The sequence below is a fragment of the Bombyx mori genome, chromosome 24 (genome assembly GCF_030269925.1).
Source record: "Bombyx mori chromosome 24, ASM3026992v2".
NCBI classification, from domain to species: Eukaryota; Metazoa; Arthropoda; class Insecta; order Lepidoptera; family Bombycidae; genus Bombyx; species Bombyx mori.
The window spans coordinates 5969191-5996185 of NC_085130.1; the positions used below are offsets into that span (position 1 = coordinate 5969191).

The 26995-nt window shown below is 36.3% G+C and overlaps 1 protein-coding gene across 1 annotated transcript; it reads right to left on the reverse strand.

Annotated features, from left to right (window-relative positions):
• Positions 1-966: 966 nt before the first annotated feature.
• Positions 967-26615, reverse strand: LOC101744691 (heterogeneous nuclear ribonucleoprotein U-like protein 1). The gene is made up of 28 exons (XM_004923118.5): positions 26262-26615; positions 23205-23335; positions 21072-21208; positions 20815-20846; positions 20493-20635; positions 19900-20034; positions 19575-19685; positions 19034-19166; positions 18282-18418; positions 17885-17990; positions 17375-17487; positions 16409-16566; positions 14561-14750; positions 13775-13924; positions 13308-13440; positions 12180-12261; positions 11616-11730; positions 9784-9906; positions 9084-9212; positions 8715-8871; positions 8117-8371; positions 5587-5800; positions 5131-5339; positions 3975-4111; positions 3409-3520; positions 2377-2627; positions 1562-1630; positions 967-1487 (listed from the first exon to the last, which is right to left on the reverse strand). The coding sequence occupies exons 1-28, from the start codon at positions 26389-26391 to the stop codon at positions 1431-1433; spliced, it is 3849 nt and encodes a 1282-aa protein (XP_004923175.2). The 5' UTR covers positions 26392-26615; the 3' UTR covers positions 967-1430.
• Between the last annotated feature and the right edge of the window lie 380 nt (positions 26616-26995).

Here is a 26995-nt window from a genome sequence, read left to right on the forward strand (position 1 = left end):
AAACACAATATTGCAAATTACCCGAGCACAACAATGGCGGAGAATTTTAGGTTCGTGAGAGCAGACGTAGACACTAACGCGCATGCGCACTTGTACCCAGGAAGGAAAAGTTACACTTTCTTCCCTGTACAGCGGGAGAAAAACGTTATTTTTAAGGTGACTAAGGAAACACTGTACCTATTGGTAGTTGTGTTAAAAATAAATAAATTAATCTCTTCTCGTGATGGTCAACGTTATTCACATCACGGTTTGGCGGTAGGCAGCGGCTTTGCTCTGCCCCTGGCATTGCTGAAGTCCATGATAACCACTCACTATCAGGTGGGCCGTATGCTCGTCTCCCTACAAGGGCAATAACTAAATAAAATAAAAACATTTTCATATTTTGGGAATTTCTCAGAATCATGCATAACGTGGTAGATTATCTACCTACTTAACAAAACGCGACTATTTGTGAATAATTGGTTATTTTATTAAGGCGACAACTCGGAATAAAAATTAATAAAAATCTTTTCAATGTCATTTGTCAAATCGTTCTACAGAATTTCTTGGAACATTAATTTTCAACTCAACGAACTCAACATTCAATGCGGGAGTACAATAAAGCAATGGAAAGTGTTCGACGCCTTTGTCAATTTATCATACTAAAATAAGAAGGGATAGGAACGCTATTTAAAACTTAACTTCATTTTAGATTACAATTTCTTTAATGAATAGGTACTTTAATTTACATGCTTTTAATTCAATTTCTTTCAAATAAACGGCGAACCAGTGTGCTTAGTGCGAGTTTTCTAACGTTCTCGATAACGTAAAAGTTAACTCAAATTTGTATGGAATTGGAACGTTTGCCTATATCCGCCGCTAGGGGCGCTGTTCCCACTCCATAAAAATTTGAGTTAACTTTTACGCTATCGAGAACGTAAACTCGTACTGAGCACGCACAGAATCGGAAAAATAAAACTCAATCGATTATGCTTAGTGTTTTATTACATTGCCATCATCAGTATTCATACATTCATAATTACGATCTAAACGAAAGAACGTCACACACTCGCTCACACATTCATTCGCACGCAGCACTAAATAAACTTTAGTCATTAGGTACCTCTTACAAATTAAACCCTACTATAATATAATTTTAATACTAACAATAAACTAAAATGACAACGCCTCACTACCGTGAACATTTAGCCGACATCGGCAACAGAAGGCCGCGTCTCGTGCAAAAAGTTTTTAGTTTACAAAAACTTTACGGAAATTGAAAACAAAAACCAATTAAACTCTTAAGATAAAACCCAACACTCGTGTGACTTAAAAATAGTGAAATAAAGCTATTTATTTATTTACTTATGTAAAACAGGTGTTTTTATAAAAATATGTTTGCAATGCTTTAACCGCTCGCTGGTATCAGGTGATGTGTGTGCCGCGTCTCATCACTTCTTCTCATTGCCAGTGTTGCCACTGTTTGTAGAGTTGGTGTTACCGTAGTTCTGTCGGAACATTAAAAACAATTAACGAGAGATCTTGGAATTAGTTTATAATATTATAAAACTAAAGTATGTACCTGATAATATTGAGCGGCCCAAGCTTGTGGGTCCTGAGCGCCACCTCCCTGCTGATTGCCTTGCTGATACTGAAATATTATATTTCATATTGCATTTAGTGAAATCATTTTGATATATTATTATACACACTTTTGACATTAAATTTAATTTGTCAATTTTAATATTTGGATTCTGACATGATTTTAATGTACATTGTAAAAGTTCTGATACGATCGCTATTAATATATATTATAATGCCTTACTCTAATATATGAACAGCTTATAAAAGTTATAGAAAACAAACTTAATAAAAAGGTGACAACAAAGATAAACTCTTGCCATAAAACAATACAACTGACATTGCAAACGTTCCTGAGATAGATTGGTATTGTTTTTGTTGCCAACAAAAGCTCCAGAAAGTGCTTGTTGGCAGTGGTCTTCATTTTGAGTGTTTTTTTTTTATTGCCCTTGTAGGCAGACGAGCATACGGCCCACCTGATGGTGAGTGGTTACCGTCGCCCATGGACTTCAGCAATGCCAGGGGCAGAGCCAAGCCGCTACCTACCGCTTAATACTCTCCATAAGCCTCGTTTGAAGAAGGACATGTCATAGCGCTCGGGAAACACCGTGGAGGCGAGTTCATTCCATAGCCGGATGGTACGTGGCAAAAAACACCTCTGGAAACGTACTGTCGATGAACGCAGCGGTTCCAGATTATATGGATGAACTCTGCTCCGATGGCGGGAGATGCGATGATAAAAAGGAGATGAGGGAATCATCTCAAACAATTCCTCAGAGCACTGTTTGCATTGTCTATTACAAACAAAGTCCTTACCCTGGCCCAATTCTGTTGTTGTTGTTGCCATTGCTGCCACTGATACCACTGTTGCGCTGTGTAGTTGGCAGGCCACTGTTGTTGCTGCTGTTGTTGCTGTTGCTGTTGTTGTTGTTGTTGTGGTTGTTTGCCAGTTTGTCCACTTGGTGCAGTCGGACCGCTAGAGGCAGACTGTTGGCCGCCCTGACCAGACTGAGTTGCTCCCGTAGGATTGCCCCAGTTGGCCCAACTACCCCAGTTCGGGCCCCAGCCTGTTGGTAATGTAATAAATTATGGCATTTAGAACCAATAACAATACCTACCCAAAAAAAAATTTTTAAAGATTGTTTGTTGTTGTTTTAAAGTTATAAATACTGTATGCCTGTATGCCATATGCCTGAAGCCATGAACTTAATCAATTTAACTCAGGCAATTTTAGAGAAATACAACTATAGATGTAATTTTTTTTGTTGTTATTGTTGTTACAGCCTGTTAAAATTACTAAATTCGAAATTTATTTGTGTTCAGTAATTATTGCACACAGCATTGCGTAATCATACTCCATAATTTCATGCCGATATATGTTTTAGTTAAAATTTAGGTTTTGTGTAGAATTTTTGCCTTTACTGCTTTATTTTTGGTGTTTAGTGTGAATAAGTTACTGTAAATAAGTTAATTTTATTTTAGTCTCAATTAAAAATACCAGATCTAAATGTGAATCTAGCATGGATTTTTGATTATTTTTTTAAGTTGAGCTTTTTATACTTTCCTTTATTCGTAAATCCTTTAGCAATTTATGCAAAATATGTGAAAATAATTTATTTATATATTCCTTTAAAAGTGTATCTGCCACAAAAACTTCCGAATCACGATTCGTTAAAATTGAAGAGTGATGTTAATAAAAAAGTTCTAAGAATATTTGAAATTATTGTGAAGGAGAAAAAATGGATAGCTTGAAATATATTGCGTTTGTTGTAGTAACTAATGATCTATAGTGATATAGACATAGACACAGATTTATAGACATGATTCTAGTCTTAAAATCGTACGTACCTTGATTCTGGTTCCAGTTGCCCCAACCTCCCCAACCTCCATCCCACTGATTCCAACCTTGCTGTTGATTCTGTTGGTTCTGCTGCATTTGATTTTGTGTGTTTGGACCATCCTGTATTATTAAAATTGTACAAAAAAATTACAAGGTGAAAATATTTCCTATTAAGAATTTCATTACAGGATTCATTTAATAAGTCTGCATTAATGATTAAATTTGAAAAAAGTAACTAGAGAAAAATGCTCAGTCTTCTAATTATAATATAATACACAAAAAGACCAGCATGGAATGTATCTGTTTGACTGCAACACAGTTTTAATTATTAACAGTCATTACTGTAAACTGCTGTAATACTGTTTAAAATTATATTTTACTGACTGTGGAATAAACGATTTTTATTATTTAATTTACAATTCAAAAAGCTAAATGAACATGCAGGCAATTTCTAACTAGTTACTGCAGGTTTGTGGTAAACGAACGTTTAGCAGTTGATATTTAAGGTTAATTAATGATTGACGATCGATCATGATTGTTAGATTTTTTTTAAATTTAGTAATATTCATCTAACCTGTGCCTTCGGCGGATTGTTCGGTCGTGGCACGGCCGGCGGTGGTCCGGTATTGTTGTTTCTGTTATTCCCGCGTTGCCATGATCCGGCCGTATTGTTTCCAGTTGGACCTCCAATATTGGTGTTGCCACCACCACCTATATTGGAATAAAGGTTATAATTTTTACTAGTAAATAAAATTCTACCGGTGGTAGGACCTCTTGTGAGTCCGCGCAGTTAGGTACCACCACCCTGTCTATTTCTGCCGTGAAGCAGTAATGCGCTTCGGTTCGAAGGGTGGGCAGGCGTTGTAATTTTGAGACCTTAGAATTTATATCTCAAGGTGGGTAGCGCATTTACGTCGTAGATGTCCATGAGCTCCAGTAGCCACTTAACACCAGGTGGGCTGTGAGCTCGTTCACCCATCTAAGCAATAAAAAAATACCATAACAGACTGACTAAACCAGATAGCTAACACGTCCAAATTGGTGACTATAGTAGAATTATTTTGTCCGTGCAGTTTCGGTCATAAAACATAGCCCGGCTAGGGCGGTGAGCGGGCGCAACGCCATTATCGATAAAAAAAATGAATCATCGAAGGCAGGTACACGGCGACGGGGCGGCATACGAAGGGTGGAGAGACATTGTTATGTTAAGTCATTTGTACTTACCTGCAAATTAGTACATTATATAGAAGAGTAATGTGTTTTTATGCATTCGTTCTCTGAATTTCTTTAGTGCTTTGTTTTGTATCAAAACGGCAGAATTTATTCAAAATAATATTTGCACGTGTTGTTATCAACAATGTGTTAAAATTTTGCACTGCAATAAGAATAACTCCCGAAAAGTTACAAAGTGTTAATTTCTGCCGTTCTCGTTAACTTGCTGCGGCGATATGTGGTGTAAGTGTTCGATTAGTGATTCTTTCTTTCATTTTTATCACTAACCCACAAAATGACAAAACTAAATACACTATCGATAACGCTTATCGACAACAGTAATGCGCATCACTAAGCCCGTCCATAAGGCTCGTGAGTGGAAGAGAGTGAAATACTCGTTTCGCTCCTCCGATTTTTTATGACCCAAACTGCACGGACAACATTATTCTACTATAGGTCAGAAATTTTGCGGCCGTGATGAGTGTCGATACTGATATTATAAGATGAAGAACAATTACCGGGAGGTCCCTGTGGTGGACGTTTGTTGTCGATGGGTCTCGGAGGTCGGTCGCGGTTGAAACGGTCGGCGTTGGGAGGGGGAGGCCCGGGGGGACCGCGCGGCATGGGACGGTCAAGTCGCCCTCCTCCGCTACCACCGCCGCCGCCGCCGCCGCCTCCACCACGCCCACCGCGATATCCGTCTCGGTCACGGCCAAAATCGCCGCCACTGAAATATAAATGACAATCAATTACAGTTGAACAGTAATATCACCCAAATCAGAACCAAAGCGCTATAAAACTGAAAATTCTGTGAAAATTAGGTTGTTTATGCTCAAATGATAACATTTAAAAAAAGTACCAAGTGGCAACAAATATATGAGCCATATAATGCAATGCAATCAGTGCTCAGCACCATCGAACTTATTAGCTATTTACTGATATTATTAAAGACAAGAAAAAAAACAAATAAATACCGTTGGGGTTGTGGTGGTCCCCAGCGGTCAAAGCGAGGTGTAGTAGGTGGCCCAGGGCGTTGTCGTCCACCCCATCTACTGCCACGACCACCTCCACCAACACCAACACCGCCGCCACCGCCGCCACCACCACCACCGCCGCCGCCGCCACCGCCGCCGCCGCCACCGCCGCCACCCCACCTACTTCCGCCGCCTCCGCCACCCCAGCGATCTTCTACAGGAGAAAAACACGTCAATTATTATTGATTATGCTCAGGCGGTTACAAGATATGCATTATTTTAGTAATATAAATCAAAATGCAAGGTACCTAAAAGTACATATTATTATCCACAACACGCTTCCTCAGTAATAGTTGGGTAGATGTTGATTAGCTGTTCATTCAAATGATAATATATATTATCTGTGACTTACGAATTCTAAAGTTAAAGCTTGGATCAAAAGCCTAAATTGGATAATTTGAAAAAAAAAACTGTAGTTCATTACTAAATCTAGTAAGCCTTCTCAAGGAGGGTTCAATTAACCGATAACACATAATATTTTCATATTATATCATAGATGAAATTTTTACCAACAATTATTTCTCTATTCATTTTTTGTAAATGTAAGTAAAGCTGCTGATCTATAGTGTATTTTAGGGTCAGCTACAAATTTGCATAGATTACCTTATTACTACATTCTATTATACTATGAACAGTTGATTAAAGTTTTTCTAAAAAAAAACTAAATGCTGTTAATAGTTACATTTACATCACATGAACGAAGCTGACCCGCCATTAATCTAGTTTTTTTTTTCTATTGTTTAATTCTAAATAATGATGAAGTATGTCTTCCGCACTATTTAGATGTTGTTAATTTTAGGTTCATACAATATTCAAGATCCGGACTAGACTCTCCACCATTTGCCTGCGAAGGATTCTTGAATACTTTGGCCACATTGCAAGGAAAGACAGTGACAACTTGGAGAAATTGGTGGTCAATGAAAAGGTCGAGGGCAAGCGACCAAGAGGCAGGAACCCGACTCGTTGGACGAACCAGATTAGTGCGACCAAGAGGCAGGAACCCGACTCGTTGGACGGATCAGATTAGTGCGACCAAGAGGCAGGAACCCGACTCGTTGGACGGACCAGATTAGTGCGACCAAGAGGCAGGAACCCGACTCGTTGGACGGACCAGATTAGTGCGACCAAGAGGCAGGAACCCGACTCGTTGGACGGACCAGATTAGTGCGACCAAGAGGCAGGAACCCGACTCGTTGGACGGACCAGATTCGTGCAGCCCTTGATACCACAGTGCACGATGCTCTGCATTCAGCTGCAGATAGGAGCAGATGACTGTGCATTATAAAAAACAAACTGTTTCAAGGCCATGACCACGACCCTCAGTAATGAGGAAACCGACGCAAGGAGGAGACAATATTTTTATATACTCTCATCATAGTCAGTTCTTAACAGAGCAGTCATGGGCAGTCCAAGCACTTGTTTATTATTATTATCTTTGTTTATTATACTTTATGAGCAGTTTTATAGTCCGTTGTATAATGTTGTTTTCGATTGCTCTGGGGTCACGAAAGGTGTGTAATATTTGGTCAATTTATGAAAAGAGTAACAATCAAGTGTCGCGGGTGGCGTTGCTACACGAAGTGACGAAGCGCACGGTGTAGAACCGCAACCCCGCACCGCTGTCCGCTGACATTATAGTATTTTTAACTGAATTCAAGTTTCAACTCAAATCTGTGGTATTTCAAAAGTTTATAGCTGACTAGCTGTACCCGTCCATTACGCTGGGCATTTAAAATTAACATTATTATTTCTCACGATTCAAAGATTTTCATCATTAACGCCCTCGCAACTGGTGTAGGGAGTCCAACGCTCATATAAATATTAGCCTATTAATTAAGTACATGTATTTTTCTACATGGATGCCAAATTTCAAGTCAATCGGATGCATGGTTCAGTAGTTATAAAGGAACATCCGTAAAAACCACTGTAGATTTATATTTTAGTATAGATCAGCGGTCGGGGAACCGGTGTAAATTACCCCTAATGGGGTAAAATGAAATTTTGGGGGGTAAAAATGAATTTTTTGTGAATAAAAAGTGTATATTTAAGTGCAACTACTTTAGAATTTATTCTTTTATTTTTCCAAAAAAAATCATTTCAATTAAAAGATACAAGAAAAATATCATATGAATTATAAAATAACAAGAAATTATCATTTACTTATATTTTCTGTGGGGGTGATTTTTTTCCTCAACTGTATATTACATATATTACTATTATTACCGTACTAGGTATTACATTGATAAATTAAATAAATGATGTTTAAATTAATTTTTTAGTTATTGTTTTCTTTTCAAAATTATCATGGGCAATTATCAAGCTATATTTAAAATAAAAGATGCTAAAAAGAAGCGATTTCGTTTTTTTTTCTTCTTTACCATGGTGTAATACCAACTTACACAAAAATATTTTGGGGTAATAATTAAAAAAGTTCCCCGACCGCTGGTATAGATTTTTATCGTGGGCTCACCTCGGTCCCGGCTGAAGTCCCGCGTCGGACGGCCGCGGTCCTCCCGGCCGTGTCGCTTGTCGTGTTCCCGGGGGCGCTTGGCGGGCGGCCCCTCCCGCGCGTCCGAGCGCTCCCGCTTCTCGCGCTCCCGGCCCGCGCCCGCCGCTTTCGCTTCCTTGTGGTAAGCCTCGATTGCGGCTTTGGCTTCTTCTTCAGGTAGCTCCGGATAGATCACCTCATCTATCCAAGAGCACTTCTCGGGCGCGGTGAAGTTGGCTGTGGAGTGCAAGCGTGACAGTGAGAAAGAGAACCAGCGGTGATAGAAAGTGACCGTGGATGAATGTAAATCAGCCTTTCCCAAAGTGGGCGATAACGCCCCCTTGTGGGCGCTTGATGACCCAAGGGGGGCGGGTAAGAGACCCAGAAAAAATGGGGACGTTGTGTAGAGGCTTGGGAGGTGATTTATAATTTCATCTAGGACTCTTAGACACCGACTGAACTCTCGCTATAGTGGTTTGTAAGTAGGTGAAAAAATGGGGGCGCTAAAATAGAATTTATTCTCAAAGTGGGCAGTAGACACAATTTGTTTGAGAGCTTCTGATGTAAATGTAGTAGAGACCTTTCATGTCGAGTAGCGCAGCGTCTGGCACGTCCTTGGAGTCGGAAGAGGTAGCTCTGGCTCGCTGCTCGTCGCGAGGCAGTATGCAGACGGCCACGCGTCGGTATCCCTCGAACTCTCTCATTTTGCGTCTTTGAGCCGACGGGTATACGTTGGTCTGTTTTCACCCAAACCGTGCAGACGGTGCGTAGCAAATCAGCCGCAACGACGTAACCATGATATGGAATAAAACATATTCATTATAAGATCTGTTCGTCTACAACAGAATCTCAATTAAAAAACTCTGTGATAATAGGAATGTTTAGTATACACCATAACATTATGAATAATCATGTTTTGTTGAAACAACAAAATATGAACAAAACTCACTTGATCTAAAATATAATTTCTTTTTCGGTCACGCGCAAATTCCAGCAATTTAAGCACGCATTTAGCGCACTTGGAGACCATAGCGTCCCACCTGCCTTCGAAGGTCGCGCGGAATGGTTTACAGTCCACCTGGATCAACATATACTCATAAAACAAAAGAACAAATACTAACATATGATAGCTTAAAAGTACCTGATTAAAATGACATACTTTATGTACACTAACCAATATAAAATAGTATTATAGTAAAAGTTATGTCCATAGTTGTCATGTTATGTGAGATCAAAGTTGCAATTCATTTATAAAATAACTTTGAAAACATTACACATAAACAATGCTGAATTTTAATCAATTTCAAATTCAATCTTGTGAATTTTGTATTTTATTGTGTAAGACTGATTGACTAGATCCTCACAATTCTTTTTCGGGAGTTCATTCCACATTGAGAACCAATGATTTACAACTTAGCTACTGAATTGAAAATACAGCAAGAGCCCTATGCTCCTGTTACTAAATTTTATAATAATAATTAATGTCATTCAAGCACAAATTATGGTTGTTGTTATTAATATTGTCCTTGTACATTTAGTAAATATATTTCAATATAGATATTATCAGCATTTCTTGTTAGGTACAAACAAGAATTATTGAACATGTCTGTTTTAAAATATAAAAATATATTACTATATATTTTCCATACCTTCATCTTATCAAAGAGAGCACCAGTAGACAAAATGTTGTAGCGTTTGTCCAAGTTTGTGTCGCAGTGGTTCTTGGCCCAGTAGGTCTTTCCAGATCCAGGCAGCCCCACCATGAGGATCACCTGTCAATTAGTCTTAAATTAACAAAATAAAATAGAATATTGGGACAATTTGGGAGTAAATTTAACACCTTCAAATAAATACAGTAGGGACAGAATGTCTGTAGTAGTAGAAGTAAATAGTAAATAGTTGATCATAAGAACCAGTATATTCCCCGCTGTTACACCGCTCAGTCAGACTAACGTGTCTCGCAGTCGGTACTAATCCAGTGTCGATTACTCCGAGACACTCAGTAGACGATGTCTTAGGACAAAAATGTAAACAACGAAAGATCCTAAGTCTTCAACTGTCGTATTTTCTTCTTTTCGTTCCAGAATTTTTGTTCGTTCCGTCTTCTTTCCCGGAAGATTAACAGACGCAAGATAACTTCTGTTAAAGGAATTGTAGAACTTTTTGAATAAATTTGATAAGGTCAGCCGTGATGAACACACAAAAATTGTACATTCCCGAGTGGATTACATGGCCACTCGCGTGATACCGTGGATTCGTTGTAAGAATAGCGCTTGGCAAAACAGTTTTTACATGCTAACTTAACGGTATTTGAAAGTCCAATCACACATTAGAATAATATTCATATTGTATGTGACCACATGTTGTATCTACACATGTTTTAAAGCAACTTATTTCCTAGTTATTGTAAATTAAGTACCCGATGGACTCGGTGCGACGTAAACATTCCTGTTTACGCCCAAGCAGACGTCGGATCCGTAAGCCCGTATCGTTGCAACACGCGCGTCGTTGTTCTGTAAAACGTGAGATAGAAACCAAAGCTTTTTTGTATGTTCATCTAAACTCCTTTGTGAATCGTTTCCACGTACCATTCTTGTGAATGTTATTTAACCAGCTGCTCGTTGAACACAATCCTTTGTAAAACGTTCTGTTGCGAGAGCCCCCACTCGTACCCACAAACAAACATTATTCAGACCAAAACGCTAGTCCGGCATCGTTTTGGCTAAATATAATACACGAAGTTACGACTGATTTGCCCACAGAGTAAGAGTTCGTCGACGCGTCGCATTTCTCAGAGTACGGCGTAGGCTCCAACGGCGCTTGAACGTTTAGTGAACACCCACATACGATTTTCAGTTGACCTTGTTCATTGTTGAAGACCAGTTTTCTGTTTGAAGAAGTAACTTACCTGTGATCAACTTAGGTTACGGACATGACCACGGTGGAACTCCACTATTTAAAGTTTAAATCTGTTTTTGTTGTTATTAATGTTTTTGAAAATTAAATTACGGGTAGTTCATTAACGATAGGTTGTGGCACTCTTCCTTAAAAATCAGTGCGATAGCATCGTAGAACAATATACTGCCAGGATTCATTTATCTGGAAACGAAGCATATTAAAAAACAAAAACATTCAGGAATCGAACCTGAAATATGTAATTTAATTCTTCGGTGATGGTCGTCATTCTTCGATTGTGCTTGTAAAATCCGCTAACTTTTCATCTTCCATCTTCAGTCATCAGTTGTAGCGCATTAATATCCCACCAAGGATTCGTTCCACTATTAGTATTCGATCAAAATCATAACAGGATTGACATTTCATTATGTCATTTGTCAAGTTAACTACCTATCAAACGAAGCTGTTTTATTTTATAATGTCAATCAGGTCTGCAAAATATTCATAGAATCCAGAGTCGACATTTGTTGTCAGTTGTCATTGGAATCCTATTATAATTAGAACGTAAGACATGTAGGTGTGGTACCTCGGGCTGCGGGGGGCGGCGGGGGCCGGGCTGCAGCTGCGCGTGCGCCAGCAGCGTGAAGTCGGGCAGCAGCTTGGCCTCCTCCGGGCCGTCCAGCTCCTCGTCCACGCGGTATCTGTTCAGTACAACTCGCTTTATAACTATTGTCATTCAAGTACTACATGAATCAGTGATAGGAGGAAGAGAATTATTTATTTCATGAACTTTCAGACGAAAAAACGTCACAGCCAACTACTACCTAAAGCTAATAATTTTAAATTTTTAAAGGACATGTACATGACATGTTTGATTGAAGTTGCTGTAGAATCTTTTCGTTTAGCAGAATTTCATTTTTGTCATTATTAATAATGATTATACTTGATATGTACCCCCCAGTGGACGGCTACGCTTGCCGCCAGCAGGCTATTCAAATGCTGACACTGGCGACCTCTATTCCATAATTCATACCGTAATTCACAATCATATTATTTTTTATTAAGACACCTAATCCAACGCTCATCTAGGCTCTGGCCTACTCACCTCGGTGGTAAAGCTGCTGGATGTACGGATGTAAATTATACATACCTTATAACAAACTTAATTCTCTTGTCCAATACATGGCCCTCAAGGACCTGCTCGGCTGTCACTTCGGGTACGTCACCCTCGGCTAAAAATAATAAATATTCTTAATTAATAGAAGCGCACGGTATAAACAATAAACGATCAGTGGCTAGTGGCGTCGGTGAGTAGGCGCACCGTGAATCATCTACTGTCTAATTAAAGAAATAAATATTTTGATTTTCTGATATAACGTTGATGTAAATTCGGTTGCGATCTCATGCGTCACAGGACGTACGAGAGTAAATACGAATTGTTAATGTACCTGCCTAAGGGCTCTCATAATGCAATATGTTGCATTATATTTACAAGCCAAAAGCAGGATAGTATACTGTCGGAGAGTTAAATGTTTTGTGTGGCTACTATTATTCTCTTGCAGGGCATTCTTTTTTTTTACAACTCGTGATGTCATGGCATCCTAGTATTTTATTCTATAATATATAATATTATAAAGAGGAAAGATTTGTTTGTTTGTTTGTTTCGAATAGACTCCGAAACTACTGGACCGATTTGAAAAAATCTTTTTCCATTAGAAGCCGACACTGCCCCTGATGAACATAGGCTACTTTTTTTTTTATTTTTTTTTTTTTGTTTCATGTGTGTTTTAATGTTTCCGAAGCGAAGCGAGGGCGGGTCGCTAGTTTTATTCTAAACGAAAAGCAGTTTCTCATAATAATGATTACTATTAATATTTAATTATTATTAAATCTGACCAAACTGAGTTGTGACTATCGTTATGTAGATGATATCTTTCATATAAAGCTACCTACTAAGTCTTAACTATTAAGAACCTGACAAACTAATTAGTCAAATCAGTAGACATTCTCAAGTGAAGTCACACTCATGTGGGAATTGATTTATTCAGTTTTTTTTACGAGTCTGATTAGGGTATGTATGTTAAAGATTTTAGGCTTATTAAATTTATTTTGAACTTTAGTGCAATAATATATTTTTCTTTTTTTTATTGCCCTGTAGGTAGACTAGCATACGGTCCACCTGATGGTGAGTGGTTACCGTCACTCATGGACTTCAGCAATGCGCAGGGACAGAGCCAAGCCGCTGCCTTCAACAGAGTCCCAGCTAGCAGTGACGTACCTGCTGGAGCGTCGGGCTTGGCGGGCGGCTGGTCGGCGGGTTGCGCGGCTCCGGATTCAGCGGGAGGCTCGTCGGTTTCCATTGGCTCAGGTTTCGAATCATCTTTCTTTTCTGTTTTATTCTCCCCATTTTCCTGTCGACAATAACTCAATGTGTAATTGAATACTTAATGAAAATTCCTTATTCCAGGAAATTGATCTCTGTATAAATGGACAAAGACCAAATCAAATTACCATAATTATGTTTGTCAATAGATTTTCTTGCCTTTGTTTTATGTAGTAACTATTGCTGGGTTTTATTCGTCAATATAAAAGGGTGGCAGTACTTTTTTTTTTTTAAATACCAAAACAGATGTAAACAAACATTGATTTTTAATCATAATAAAATTAATTAGCTAGAACATTACACCACTGATGTCGCGGCAAATTCGCTACATTTACAATCAAAACGCAAAGAACGAAACTCACCTTAGGTTCGGCTTCTGTTTTATCTTTTTCACCTTCTGCCTCTTTCTCTTCTGATTTCTCAGCATCTTTCTCACTCTCTGATGTTTCTCCTTTCTCGCGTTTCTCTGCTAATTCCTTTTCTTTCTTTTCCCGCTCTTGCTTTTCACGTTCCTGTAATGATGGAAATCAATATTTACCTGATAGCAAAGTTACAGATATTATTTTTTTTAAACTTAGTATGTTCACTTGAATGTCTTAGGGATGGAGCATGTTGTGAGCAAGTACAGATGGTAGATTACTGGTGGTAGGACCTCTTGTGAGTCCGCGCGGGTAGGTACCACCGCCCTCCCTATTTCTGCCGTGAGCAGTAATGCTTTTCGGTTTGAAGGGTGGGGCAGCCATTGTAACTATACTGAGACCTTAGAACTTATATCTCAAGGTGGGTGGCGCATTTACGCTGTAGATGTCTATGGGCTCCAGTAACCACTTAACACCAGGTGGGCTGTGAGCTCGTAAGCTATAAAAAAGCTAAAAAAAAAAAGATGGGAAGCATGGATTCCAGCATGGATTCCACATTGCAGGTTAAAACTCATAATAAACATCACATTTACATTTACACGGCTATTTGGGCTGCAGGAAACACCAAGTGAGCGATCAACCGTCTGCTCATCTAAAGCAATTGAGAATAAACACACAGCGAAGAAATATTTTTAATAATATAAACACATTAAGGAACCATACAACTTCAATAGAATAACTGCCAATGAACATCTAATAATGTATTTTTCATGAAACATTCTGATTTACCTCACGTTTCCGTTTCTGTCTCTCCTCCCTGTCTGATTTTTCTCTTTCTCTCCTCTCTCGTTCTCTTCTCTTTGCTTCTTCTTTCAAACGGTTTACTTCTTCTTCAATGACCCTCTTTTCTTCTAAAACTTGCTCGACTGGTACTTCAATGCGTTTCCGCACTATTTTTGTTTTTGACAGCATGTTGTAACTGTTTAAATATATTATGTGATATTTAAGAACTATATGAATTAATAAATATTATTTCTAAATAGAATGTAATATTAAATGAATGCCTAAGTCCATGTTCCACAAGCCCTTTAGGAAATATGTGTTGAGTGTAAATTTATATAGATTTACTTCACGACTTACAGCCCCATGCACAATGAATTTGTTAGAGCTTTGTTAAAAAACTGCAAAAAGGGTTATTCATTAATGGTTTTAATTTTTTTTATTCTGCTTTCTGCTGCGATTTTATTCTTTCTATCAAAGCCAATCTTTTCAATTTTCAAATAATTTGCTTTTTTTTAAATAATGCTATTTTAGTAATGTTTGATTTTTTCCTTTCTTGGCTTTTTCATAGCAAGAATAAGCAGAGCAGTGATATATGTATCTGTGTAACTTTAGAATATGTTTAATCATTATTGTAGTATGTTTTTATGTTTTCATGGAACAGAAAATGGTGAATATTTGATTTTTTCATAAGAGAGAACACTAGCATTTCACTAGCGCCGTACTTTACCGAAATTAAGGAAAAGATGATATTATTCTTACACAATTTTTATAACAGGTATTTGACACAATAAAAAGTAAAAAGTAACAAAAAGTTTTGGGTAAAATAAAATTTGAATTGATATGTAATTGACATTATATGATTGTATTAAATTAAGTCCGTGCCCACACTGCCCACGGAAAATGTACAGTATTCGAAACGTCGGGAATATTATAATGACAACAAAATCATTACATTTTAAACTATAAAAATTAAAGTTCCAAATTATAATACTTTTAGTTTCGACTTTTGTCTATCTATTTATGTTGTATGAGCTCGAAGTAAATACGGACACGAGAATAGCGAGTATACTTAAAAAGAGTAACCGGAAGAGATTTTACAAAAAAAAAAAAACTGGTTAAAAAAGCAGCGGCTTGGCTCTGCTTCTGGTAACGTCCATGAGCAACGGTAACCACTTACTATCAGGTGGGCCGTACGCTCGTCTGCCTATCCTCCTCCTCCTTGCGTCTTATTCCTCATTGCTGAGGGTCGTGACTACCCTTTTGTATCACCTTCGCACACACGATCTTACTCCATCTATTCTTGTCTCTGGCGGTGTGGAGGGCGTTGTGAAACGTGGAATCAAGAGCGATGCGGATCTGGTCGGACCAACGTCTGCCTACCTACACGGCAATCTATACTAATTTTATAAAGATTTGTTTGTTTTTTTTTGTATTGAATAGGCTCCAAAAGTACTAAACCGATTTGAAAAATTCTTTCACCGTTTGGAAGCTACACTATTCCCGTGTGACATAGGCCATAATATTTTCCGAAAAAAATTAGGGATCCTTACTAAAACTCCAATAATGTAACCCAAGGTGTAAAAAAATTACCTAAAATATTATTTAGATCGCATGCCCTGCGAAAACTATTGATTATAGAATAAAATAATGTACTACGACTTTGTAGAACACATTATTATTTACAAAAAGTGTCGCGACAGCATATGTCTAACTATTATAGTTATGCCGCAACAAATGTACTTTTATAAAAAAAAAAACCACGTCAAATATCGTTGAAATTTTTGTTAAAGACCCGAGTGGGGCCGGAGCGGGCCGCTAGTAAAAAATAAAGATAGAGTATAAAGATTGTATTACCGTTCGTATCCGAAGTTGACTTTGTAGCACATGTTCTTGGTGAGCACGTGCGGGTACAGCGTGCGGTCGCCCAGCGCGCTGCGCGGGAACTCGAAGGCGGTGCCGAGCGGCGCGCCGTTGAGCGTGTACGACACGACACACGGCTCCGACTCCAAGTCCTGTTGATCAACACGTCGTCAGCACTAATGCAGTAACTCGGTGGTCCGTTACCGGTCATCGTTCTCGTCGAACCTGTCGCTTTCTAGAGATGTTCCATTCGTTTCGATATCATTTTTTGCTCTCTGACGATAGATGGCGTTATTCGTCGGCGTACAGTATGTTTCCTAACGATTCGGAAATTTTTGTATATTTTCCAATAGACCCAATAGAAATTAACCCACAGACACAGCCCACTGAGTTTCTCGCCGGATCTTTTCAGTGGGTCGCGTTTCCGATCCGGTGGTAGATTCTGCGAAGCACGGCTCTTGCTAGGGTTCGTGTTAGCAACGTCGTCAGGTTTGAGCCCCGTGAGCTCACCTACTAGTTAAGGTTACGATGAAATAGCCTCTCAAGGCTATCAGCTTAGGTAGGAAAAAGAAAGGTGGTCCGCCACCAGACACGTCAAACCACAAATTGTAATTAAAATGACCACTATTCACATTCTCTTATATGTGTGAAGTACCGTCCTGAAATTTTCGAGTAAATTCATGTGTTTACTTTTGATGATATACAACCCTAATTCAATATGAGACTTTATAACACGCACATCCCTATTTGTTCTCCTCGTGGGTCTTGGAGAGACATGCATGCGGGCGGAGGGACAGAGACGCCCCCGGCCAACCACGAAGTTTGGAGAAAAGAGGCAGTCCTACAGACGATATAGCCCCATCAAACTATACCTTATATCGACATCATTATAAACTATAGACCTTAAACTCGGATAGTGTTAATTCGTTATAACTTTATATAAAAATAAAATGTCATTACCAAATAAGCACCAACAACATCCTTTTCGTTAAGCGATTTCCCGTATTCTTTGTATTCTCCATTATTGACAATGCGGCCAGTACTCTCGAAGCCCCAACTGAACTCACTTTCACCTAAAAATAAATTGTACTTTAACATCCAATTCTTTTATTCTAACATTTATAAAGAACAGTTTCCATAAGAACTATAAATAGATTGAAAGTTGTAGTAAGGCTATGTGCAGTTCTATTTATTTCCCTTCCAGCCCACTGTATTACAACGAAAGAAAAAAAGTATATTACATATATCCAGAGTAATTTTTTTCTTTCTTCGGAAACCATCAAAAGCCATTTTGCAGAAGAAATGGGAAACTAAGTTTTTTTATTTAAATATTCTGTTGTTAGTGATTCCAAAAACTTTAATCTACATATTGATTCATGCATTCAGCATGGTGGCAAATATACCTAAAACATTTTATCATATAAAATGCGAGTTTTTGTAAAATGTTTTGGGGTTATGTATTTATCTTACCAAGATGCAAGGAAGAGTCGTCTGTGGACCAGCCGATTCTTATTCCAGATGTTAGCGCATCTTTTTCAGAAGTTTCAGTTGTTGCCATAACATCTCCGACACGCACCTATATCAAAAATATTCATGTAGGTACGAACTTATATTTCGATATATCAATCAGAAACCTTTTTTTTTATTTTCTGTATGCTTTAAAATTTATGTAAACAATGTTAATTAATTTATTTTTTCTTAGGCTACTTTCCCATCTGCCATGCTAAGAATTTGAATATGTTGATCTATCTCTATGAAAGAGTATATCATTTTAAGTTTTAGAAGTTTGGCAAAGATGATCCTTTCATGAGAATACTGCCTGTACCAGTCTCCGTTTAATATACTCATGTTGCTATATGTCACAAACCTCATAGACGACTCGTCCAGAAACAACCCCATGAGTGGCTCTGGCTCCGGCCCAGGCGTGCGAAAAGGCTCCTTCACTGAGTGGAACAACAGAGTTCAGTTCTGGTAGCTCTAGGTATTGGTTGAGATCGCTGTCATCTGTAAAGAAATGTAATTCTATGACACTTTTTCTCAAATTACTTCTTTAAGTAAAAATTTCCTAAATTGATGACTGCATACAAATCTTTGTAAGGTAATTGTTTTAAAATTCATTGGAACAAAAATATATCCTTCAAACTTATATTTTTTATAGTTTTACAAGTAACATCAACATCATTTACAAGTAACATCTCTATTTTCGCATGTTGACACAGTAGTGATAGTGACTCCCCATGCACCAGGTTTCAATGGCCTATGACATTTCTGAAGTTTTTTTAAATATTCTTGCTATTTAAAATGAGATACTGAATAAAATGTAAAGAAAATGCATCAATCTCTTAATTAGTGTAATTTTTTTACTTAAACTTTAATAAAAAAACAACTACAAGTGTTCTTTAATAAAAAACAACTACAAGTGTTATTGGTACTGTCCTGCTCAAAATTTTCACATTTCTTGTATATTTTTCATAATCAAATAGACATAGTTTAGCAGAAAACCAATATAATGTAAGAAAATTGTTCTTAATTTATTAAATGCAATGTGGATTTGGTGGGTTGAATTGCTTCTGCTAAGCTATGTCCATTGTGAGGTATAAAATTTAAGAAGAGACTTACACCAAGATAAAGTGACTTTGTTATCGTCAAGCTCAGGTTCGGGAACTCTTATCTCGGGTGGAGGTTGAGCATCCTTATTCTTCCCTTTACCTTGTTCTTTGGAGTTGGCAGATTTTGCTTCTTTCCGAATAAGCTGTCATAACAGAATTCATTGTAGGGTTTTGTGGAGTTTTATATCTCGCACGTGTTTAAAATTTGTAAGACTTGATGTCCAATATTCCAACAATATTTTGATTTCTGACATATTAAATACTTTAGGTTTTATGATAAATTTAAAAATGCAAAACTAAACCGTAAGTGTTTTACAATTATTGCTTTATGGAAAGGATCTCGATTTTATTAACAAAAATGTTGATTAAGAATAATCATTCAATAACGTATATCTATTTTTTTTAAAAATCATGATATAATTAAAGATTTTAATCATTATTCCTTGTGCTTTTTTTTGTTTGAAGTAAATATATGTAAATGTATAATTGAAACGTAAAATCAAACGTCGATGTACAAAAACGTGCCATGTTCGACACGCGCTAATACGTACCGGTTCTGGGGGCGTCAAAATTTCATTAGTGGCTTCAACGGTTTTATAGAAATTGCTCCATCTAGCTTTTTTCTCGTATTTACGTTTCAAACGCTGGAGTTTGACAGGGTTCTGTGAAGATTAAAATAAAAATATAGTTAAATAAATTAGATTTAATCTTTTTTTTTTCCTTTAATTGTATATTAGGAAATTAGTAATTTTTATCAAATCGAGATTTTTATTCTGCTGTTGCATATTTTAATGAATTAGTAGGCTTATTTTTCAGGATGTAGCTATTAAATTTATAACAAAATTATTAACATTATGATCATTGTTGAATACATACATCACTCAATTCTTCTAGTTTCTTGGCATCTTCCTCAGCCTGCTTCTTTTCACGTTCAAGTCTCTCCTGTTCCCTGATTCGAAGCCGTTCATTCATTTGAGCCCATTCTTCCTCTTCTGTGAGCTCACGGGGCTCCTGCCAACAAATAAAAAAGTTAGTATTTTTTTCATGCCATGCTTAGGCTCTTAATAGTTGTTTCCAAAGAACAACTAATGTTGATCTAAATTAAAGAGTGCTTTACAAACCCAACCTTACAAGCGAATACCATGTGTAAGTGAAACCAAAAAGAAGGCATTGAGCATGAGAGCTTACAAATTGCGTTTGAAGGTTTCAGTTTCTTAAACTTATTTTCACATTAATTAAAATTCTATTACAATTGTATTTACAGTACAATGTGGTAAATACTATATAGCATCATCAACCTCACCAATTCAGTCAATCTGATTTGAATAAATAATAGCTAAACCTTACACTAAAACAATTAGAATTAAATAATAACTACCTACTTTGAGAGCTTATCCCTGTGTATTGTATATTGTATTTGTAAAAATTATTAACCAAAATAGCCATCATAACATCATTGGATTGCTTACCTCTTTATTTTTCTCTGTTTTATCTTCTTTGCTTTCTTCATTCTTCTGTTTTTTGGCTTCAGTGTCATCACCGTCATGCTCCATAGTTTCAGCGGTATGTTTCTTTGCGTCATCTGGACCCGTAGATTCTTGCGTGTCCATTGCTTTTATATAATTTGCACAAGTTTAATATAGTAGGATAAAAAAAATACATGGTTCTCATTAATTTAATTTATACATGAAATATTGATAACGACTCCAACCTACATTGTTGTACGTCAAACAAAAAAAAAAGGGGGAATTTTCTGGTAAATTTATTTTCTATTAATTAATAAAAGCTTACCTTTGTCATCCTCCTGTTCATCTGATTCATTTCTGAAAAAGTAAAGAAATAAATAAAATTAAATAAGACTTGTTTCCTCTTTAATTCTTTCACAGGTATGTTTTTTAATAAAGTAATGAATCGGTTTATAGAACTAAGAAAAAAATTACAAAAAATATTATACAAAGGTGATATTTAAGGGTCAGAGTTAGGCTGGGGTGTGGGTGGTATTGTCAATGTCATCTGCATTTGTTGACCTATTAACCTGTCGAGCTTACCTGTTATTAGGCTCTTTTGCGAGCTGTTCATCTTTAGTTGGTTGAGATTCAGTTGATTCTTCCTCAAGGCTTGGTGAGTAGCGGTCATCACCGTCACTGCGAGTTTCTTCCGGAATGGGCTCAGGTGGGTCTGCAGGCTATTTTCAATAATACAACAATAAAAACTACATTAACAATTAATTGAATAAATAAATGATACAATACAGGTAACGTCATACGGTAGTTATATTTATTTTTAGTAATCCTTCCTATTAGACACAATGTTTTGCAACCTTTGCTGAAACATTAAAACGTGTTTACTTATTGCTTTTTTTACTACAATCGAAGTGCGTACAGGCTCACAGCCAACCTGATAATCGATTATTAGAGCTACACACTTGCGACCAGTAAAGTCTTTTGGTGCTGATTTTTTTTTTTAATATGTGATGTAATTATTTTGAGTATTTTAATTCCGTTTTTTTGGTGTAATAATGCTGTTTTTTTATATAAAAACTTTATTAATAGCAATAATACGAACAAGTAAAAAAATGTGCACACACTCAAAATCGTAAATTTAATCGAAGTGGGTGTGCGATAACTCTACATCGCAATTTTCAGTACCGTGCATAGAAGCGCTATCGCCGTGTAGCGTATAGGATTAAAACGGAACGCACATTCGACTGTGTATTGTTACGAATCCATGAGTGCTGATCAGTAGGAATTTATGAGATTAGGGGTGAGACTAAATAGGGAAATAAGGTCGTAATAACGGTATTATCACAGTTTATTATCATTTTCGATCATATAACCTTAAATTACATACATCTGAATAATATGAAACTCTACAAGCACTAGCAAATTTGAAATAATGATATGCGGTAGGCAGCGGCTTGGCTCTGCCCCTGGCATTGCTGAAGTCCATAGGCGACGGTAACCACTCACCATCAGGTGGGCCGTATGATGAATGAAAAATGATGAAAAAAAAATGCAATAAACTATAAACCTGATTTTTTTTTCAAACTTCAAAGAGCAAAGCCTGCCTTTCCTATTTGAATAAAAATCTAGGATTCGTAACATTAAGAGCACTGTTTTGAAATTATTTTTTTTTTTCATATGATTTGCAACATTCATAAGAAAAACTAACCATTTGAATAAACTCCGTTTTTCAATATGTACACTTCGGAAAAAGGTTATCGTGTATAATGGAACCAGTTATTCAAACACAAAACACGGTACGCCTTAGCTTTATCAGTAAATTTATCGCTATTTTTACGGTACGTTGTTACTGAGGAAAAATAAATCAATAACAAGAAAAACGCTATTACAGTTTAAAACCCTAGTCCTTATTATCTTAGATTAGAAAATCAGGCAGGGAGTGTTCAACCATTACTTGACTTGACTTACATTATTGCAGACACTTAATAATTCTAATTTTTGTATGACCTTGCATTTTTATTGGTGATGTATAAACACTGTCAACATTGTTATTAACTTTTCTTAGTGCTTGTTATTTTTTGTCTCAGTAATTGATAAATATTTAACTTTCACAGTTGGTTATTATCCTATTCCATCTGTTTTGCAAGAATGGTCTCTTTACAGTACGACATAATTTTTAATGAACATATCGAGGGATGACAGAAAGGCTATTTGGTTTAAGCGACATTTATCTTTGTAATTAAAGATGCGTTTTAATTGATATTAACATCAACAGTTCGATGTTTTTAATTGAACTTCAGTTAAGTTTACTCCATTGAAATAGCTAAATTTTTTCTTATTATATTTTTTCCAAATTTTATTTATATCTTTAATGGCTCTCTTACTACTCTTACTTACTCTAATACTTGTGGTAGGACCTCTTGTGAGTCAGTCCGCACGGGTAGGTATCACTACCCCGCCTATTTCTGCCATGAAGCAGTAATGCGTTTCGGTTTGAAAGGTGGGGCAGCCGTTGTAACTATACTTGAGACCTTAGAACTTATATCTCAACGTGGGTGGCGCATTTACGTTTGTAGATGTCTATGGGCTCCAGTAACCACATAACACCGGGTGGGCTGTGAGCTCGTCCAACCATGTAAGCAATAAAAAAATAAAAATGCAAAAATGTCGCTTAAACCGAATAGCCTTTCTCGTCTCGATATTATGCTTTTACTTTACCTTTGCTGGTGTGGCTGCTAGTTTCGAAGTAGACGAGGAACGTCGAGTGGTTCTTGATGCCGGCCGACGCGGTGTTCCTGGATCATCAGTCTCTTCAGTACTGGTATCTAATATTGAATTGTCTGGTAGTGCTGCAAAATAACGCTTTTATTTAATTTTCATTGTTGATCAACAAAATCTATCAAAAGAAAACAATTAATTCATTTCTATAATCTTCTAAATATTAATTGAACCAATATTTAGGGTTTTTTTTTCTTTCCCTACCTAAGCTGAGAGCCTTGAGAGGCTATTTCAGCGTAACCCTAACTTTTGTAGGTGAGCTCACGGGGCTCAAACCTGATGACGTTGCTAACACGAACCCTAGCAAGAGCCGTACTTCGCAGAATCTACCACCGGATCGGAAACGCGACCCACTGAGAAGATCCGGCGAGAAACTCAATGGGCTGTGTCTGAGAGTTAATTTACTCGTCGTGCCCTTCGTTGCAAGTGACGGGTTCGACGAGAACGGTGACCGGTGCTTGAAGTACCTAAAAGCACCGTTAGTGGATCGGGAGGATCCGAGATGACGTGTTTTGGGCGACGTCGACTGCTTTCGATTCTGTCCGCAGGATCGGGAATGTAGTTACCGGCGGCCACGATGAGAGGGTTCTCGTGTCGTGCCGCTTTATCGAAGTGTATTTAGGGTGTTAAGCCAAATTAATAAAAATTGATTAAGGTGTATCCCTTATCAATATTCTTAATTTAGTCTTCAAATAGTTTAAGCATATAGAGCATTCTGGCATTAATCATAAGGAAAATAATTATTCAAAACTCAAATTTTTTTTAACTATCTTTTTAAATACAGTGACAATATTTTTTGTAGTACAGATGGTAACAAGCTATAAAGCATGATGTAATCTAAATGTACAAGAAATTTATTCTGTATAATTATTTATTATGGATGTACATAAATTATTATATGCTTGTTGAAATTTAATAAATAACATTTTTTTACTGTTTACACAAACAGCACTCAACCTTTTATTTTATTTATTTATGCATTCATTACTATTTACAAAAATGGTAAAGACAACCATAGTGATTACTTTGAACAAAATGATTTAAAACACTGTTGTTTTCATTTGAAGTAGTTTTGCATGTGAATTAATCACTACATTGCTTGTTTTCTCTTAATCTCTAATTTCATAATTTAGATGAATTTTTTTAGTACATACATTCTTTTTATGATATTAAATTAATAGTTTAATAAATTATTTTAACCCTATATATACTATATACTATCCTAAATACAGTATTGTATGTTCTACAAAACTACTTTCCATAAGGGCTGTAATTGTTCAGTCGCATAATTGATGCGTTTAGCGAGAAACAAAGGGGCGCTGTTTCAACCCCATACAAAATTGAGTTGACTTTTACATGATTGAGAAGTTCAAAAACTTACACTAAGCACTCTGGCCAGTTCTAATGGTTGATTTTCTTATATTAACTCTGTTAGTGTTTTAAAGGAATTAAAATAAAAAATTACTTCTTCAATAATGTTTTTATGTTGTTGTTGAAAATGTTTTATATATTAACTAACAATTTTAAAATGTTCACAATAATCGAACATTGCATTCATTAACAATGTTCTAGGTATTACCTACTCTATTATAGTCTGATAATAAATATTAATTGTAATTGAAATACTACATGACATTTTTTGCTTTGTAAAATTTGGGAATCCTCAACAGAATGAAGCATTATTTCGCACCTGAACAAAGACTTGTTTTGCAAAGCACCGGTACAAGTCGCACTAGGGTCCTGCTCATTTCCCTGAAATATCATATACCACTTATGCATTCAATTCTCTCTGCATCCACAGTGTGATTTCAGACTTTTTTGTTTTTTTCTCTCCATAATTTTTTATTGAACTCTATAATATCTGTTGCAATACTAAGCATCCACCACAGACAAAATAAAGTTGAAACAAACTTACTTAATTTTATTATTTAATAATAAGTTTTCTGTGTTTGTAACATATTGCATGCAACCTATTTTAGATAAGGTTGACAGTAATATGACCATTGTAATCTTCATCAATTTAATGATAAACATTGCTTTTAAAACACAGATCATAAACAAAGTATGGTATTTATTTTTATTTAGTAGATTAGGTACTTAATTATTATTTTAAAAACCATCTCTGTATATTATCTTTGTTATCTATAAGACTGTGATGAATAAATTAATTTGCTACCCATGCTTTTTTCAACAATTCTGGAAAATATTAGTCTTAATATTTCATACTAATCAACATATTATCTGATAGCAAATTTAAATAAAATAACAGTAGTTAATAATTTCGTTGAAGACCTTAGAGGAAAACATTAATTAATCAAGGTTGTATCCTTAAAGTTACTTCTATACCTAAAAATACTATATCTGGACATTAGAAGCAAAAAGACGTATACATTTTGTGCAAAAAAAGCTTTTAACTGATTTGATTGAATTTCGTTTTATTTTACTTTGCAGAATCGAGCTCTTCTTACCTATTATTAAGCCTAAGAATAATCATATGAATGAATTTCCCATAAAACAGTGTATACATAAATTGATATCGATGTCGAAGTTTTCAAACCGATTACGATTTGAACTGTTCAGTTGGAATAACTGCAATAACTGATATGCGTCGTTGTATCAGTAAAAACATATAAAATACTTCGAAAACTTAATGATGCTGTACATTAATATTTAATAAATTATTAGATTTTTATGCGATTTTATCTCATGCTTGAGTGTGAATAAAGTCGTAACCTTGATTTTGGCGTCAGATATTAAAATAGGTGTGTTTGCAAATCTCTAAATGGGACAGCAAACTGATGTATGGTTACTACGGAAGTTAAAGTTACTAAGAATCACACTAAATCTCTTAAAGTGGAAACAACAGTGCAACAATGATCCATGATTGATCGACAAATGTACACGTGCAGTAATTAAAAAAGTCCCTAACAACAATTTCAGCAACATTACTAAAAAACTGTACATTACGCATTAAATAATTACATCTGAAATCCTAACCTGTTCCAGTTTTCGCTTCGAGTGCTTTTTTCAATCTTTCTACCAAAGCCGGCTTGTTTCCCTTCGTATCTAACCCGAGAGCACCCAACTCGGACCTCAAGTCCACCACCTTCATTTTAGCAGGATCCATTGTATTAATCGTCTGATAGTATCCACTTCACAACACTTTAAAGTTTTTAAAACACATGTGCTTAAATAATATTAATTCTATTACTATCTGAACGAAAATTCACGACAGAAAAAGCGCCAACTAAATCCAAAATGGCGATTTAGCGGCGCATCAGCATAACGGAAGGAAATGGCGGTATATTATCTATGGTGGGGATTGGCGATTCCAGAATTTTTTGGAATAAGCTATTTGTTGTAAAATTCAAAAGGCCAAGGGTTTCTTATCCATACTACTCAAAAGTCTGGAAGCCTGCTGTTTAATCAGTATAGATTGGATTGTTTTTACAATGAATTTATTTTCTATTTGATTTTCTATAAAAGCATATTTTTGTGTTTTTTAAAGTATATATTTTTTTTTAACTAATATTTTTTGAATGTGGTACGACAATTAAACATCAACATGTCAACAATAAGCTATTAATTTGTACATTGGTTGAATTAAGCTTTGTCAATATTGTGGAGGAGCTGTTAAAACTGGGAGCTAATCCTAAAAAAAACTAATTTATGGATAATAGGTCTAACTGTTTAAAATATTGCATTGTCAACGGTCCTTGATAAGTACCTAT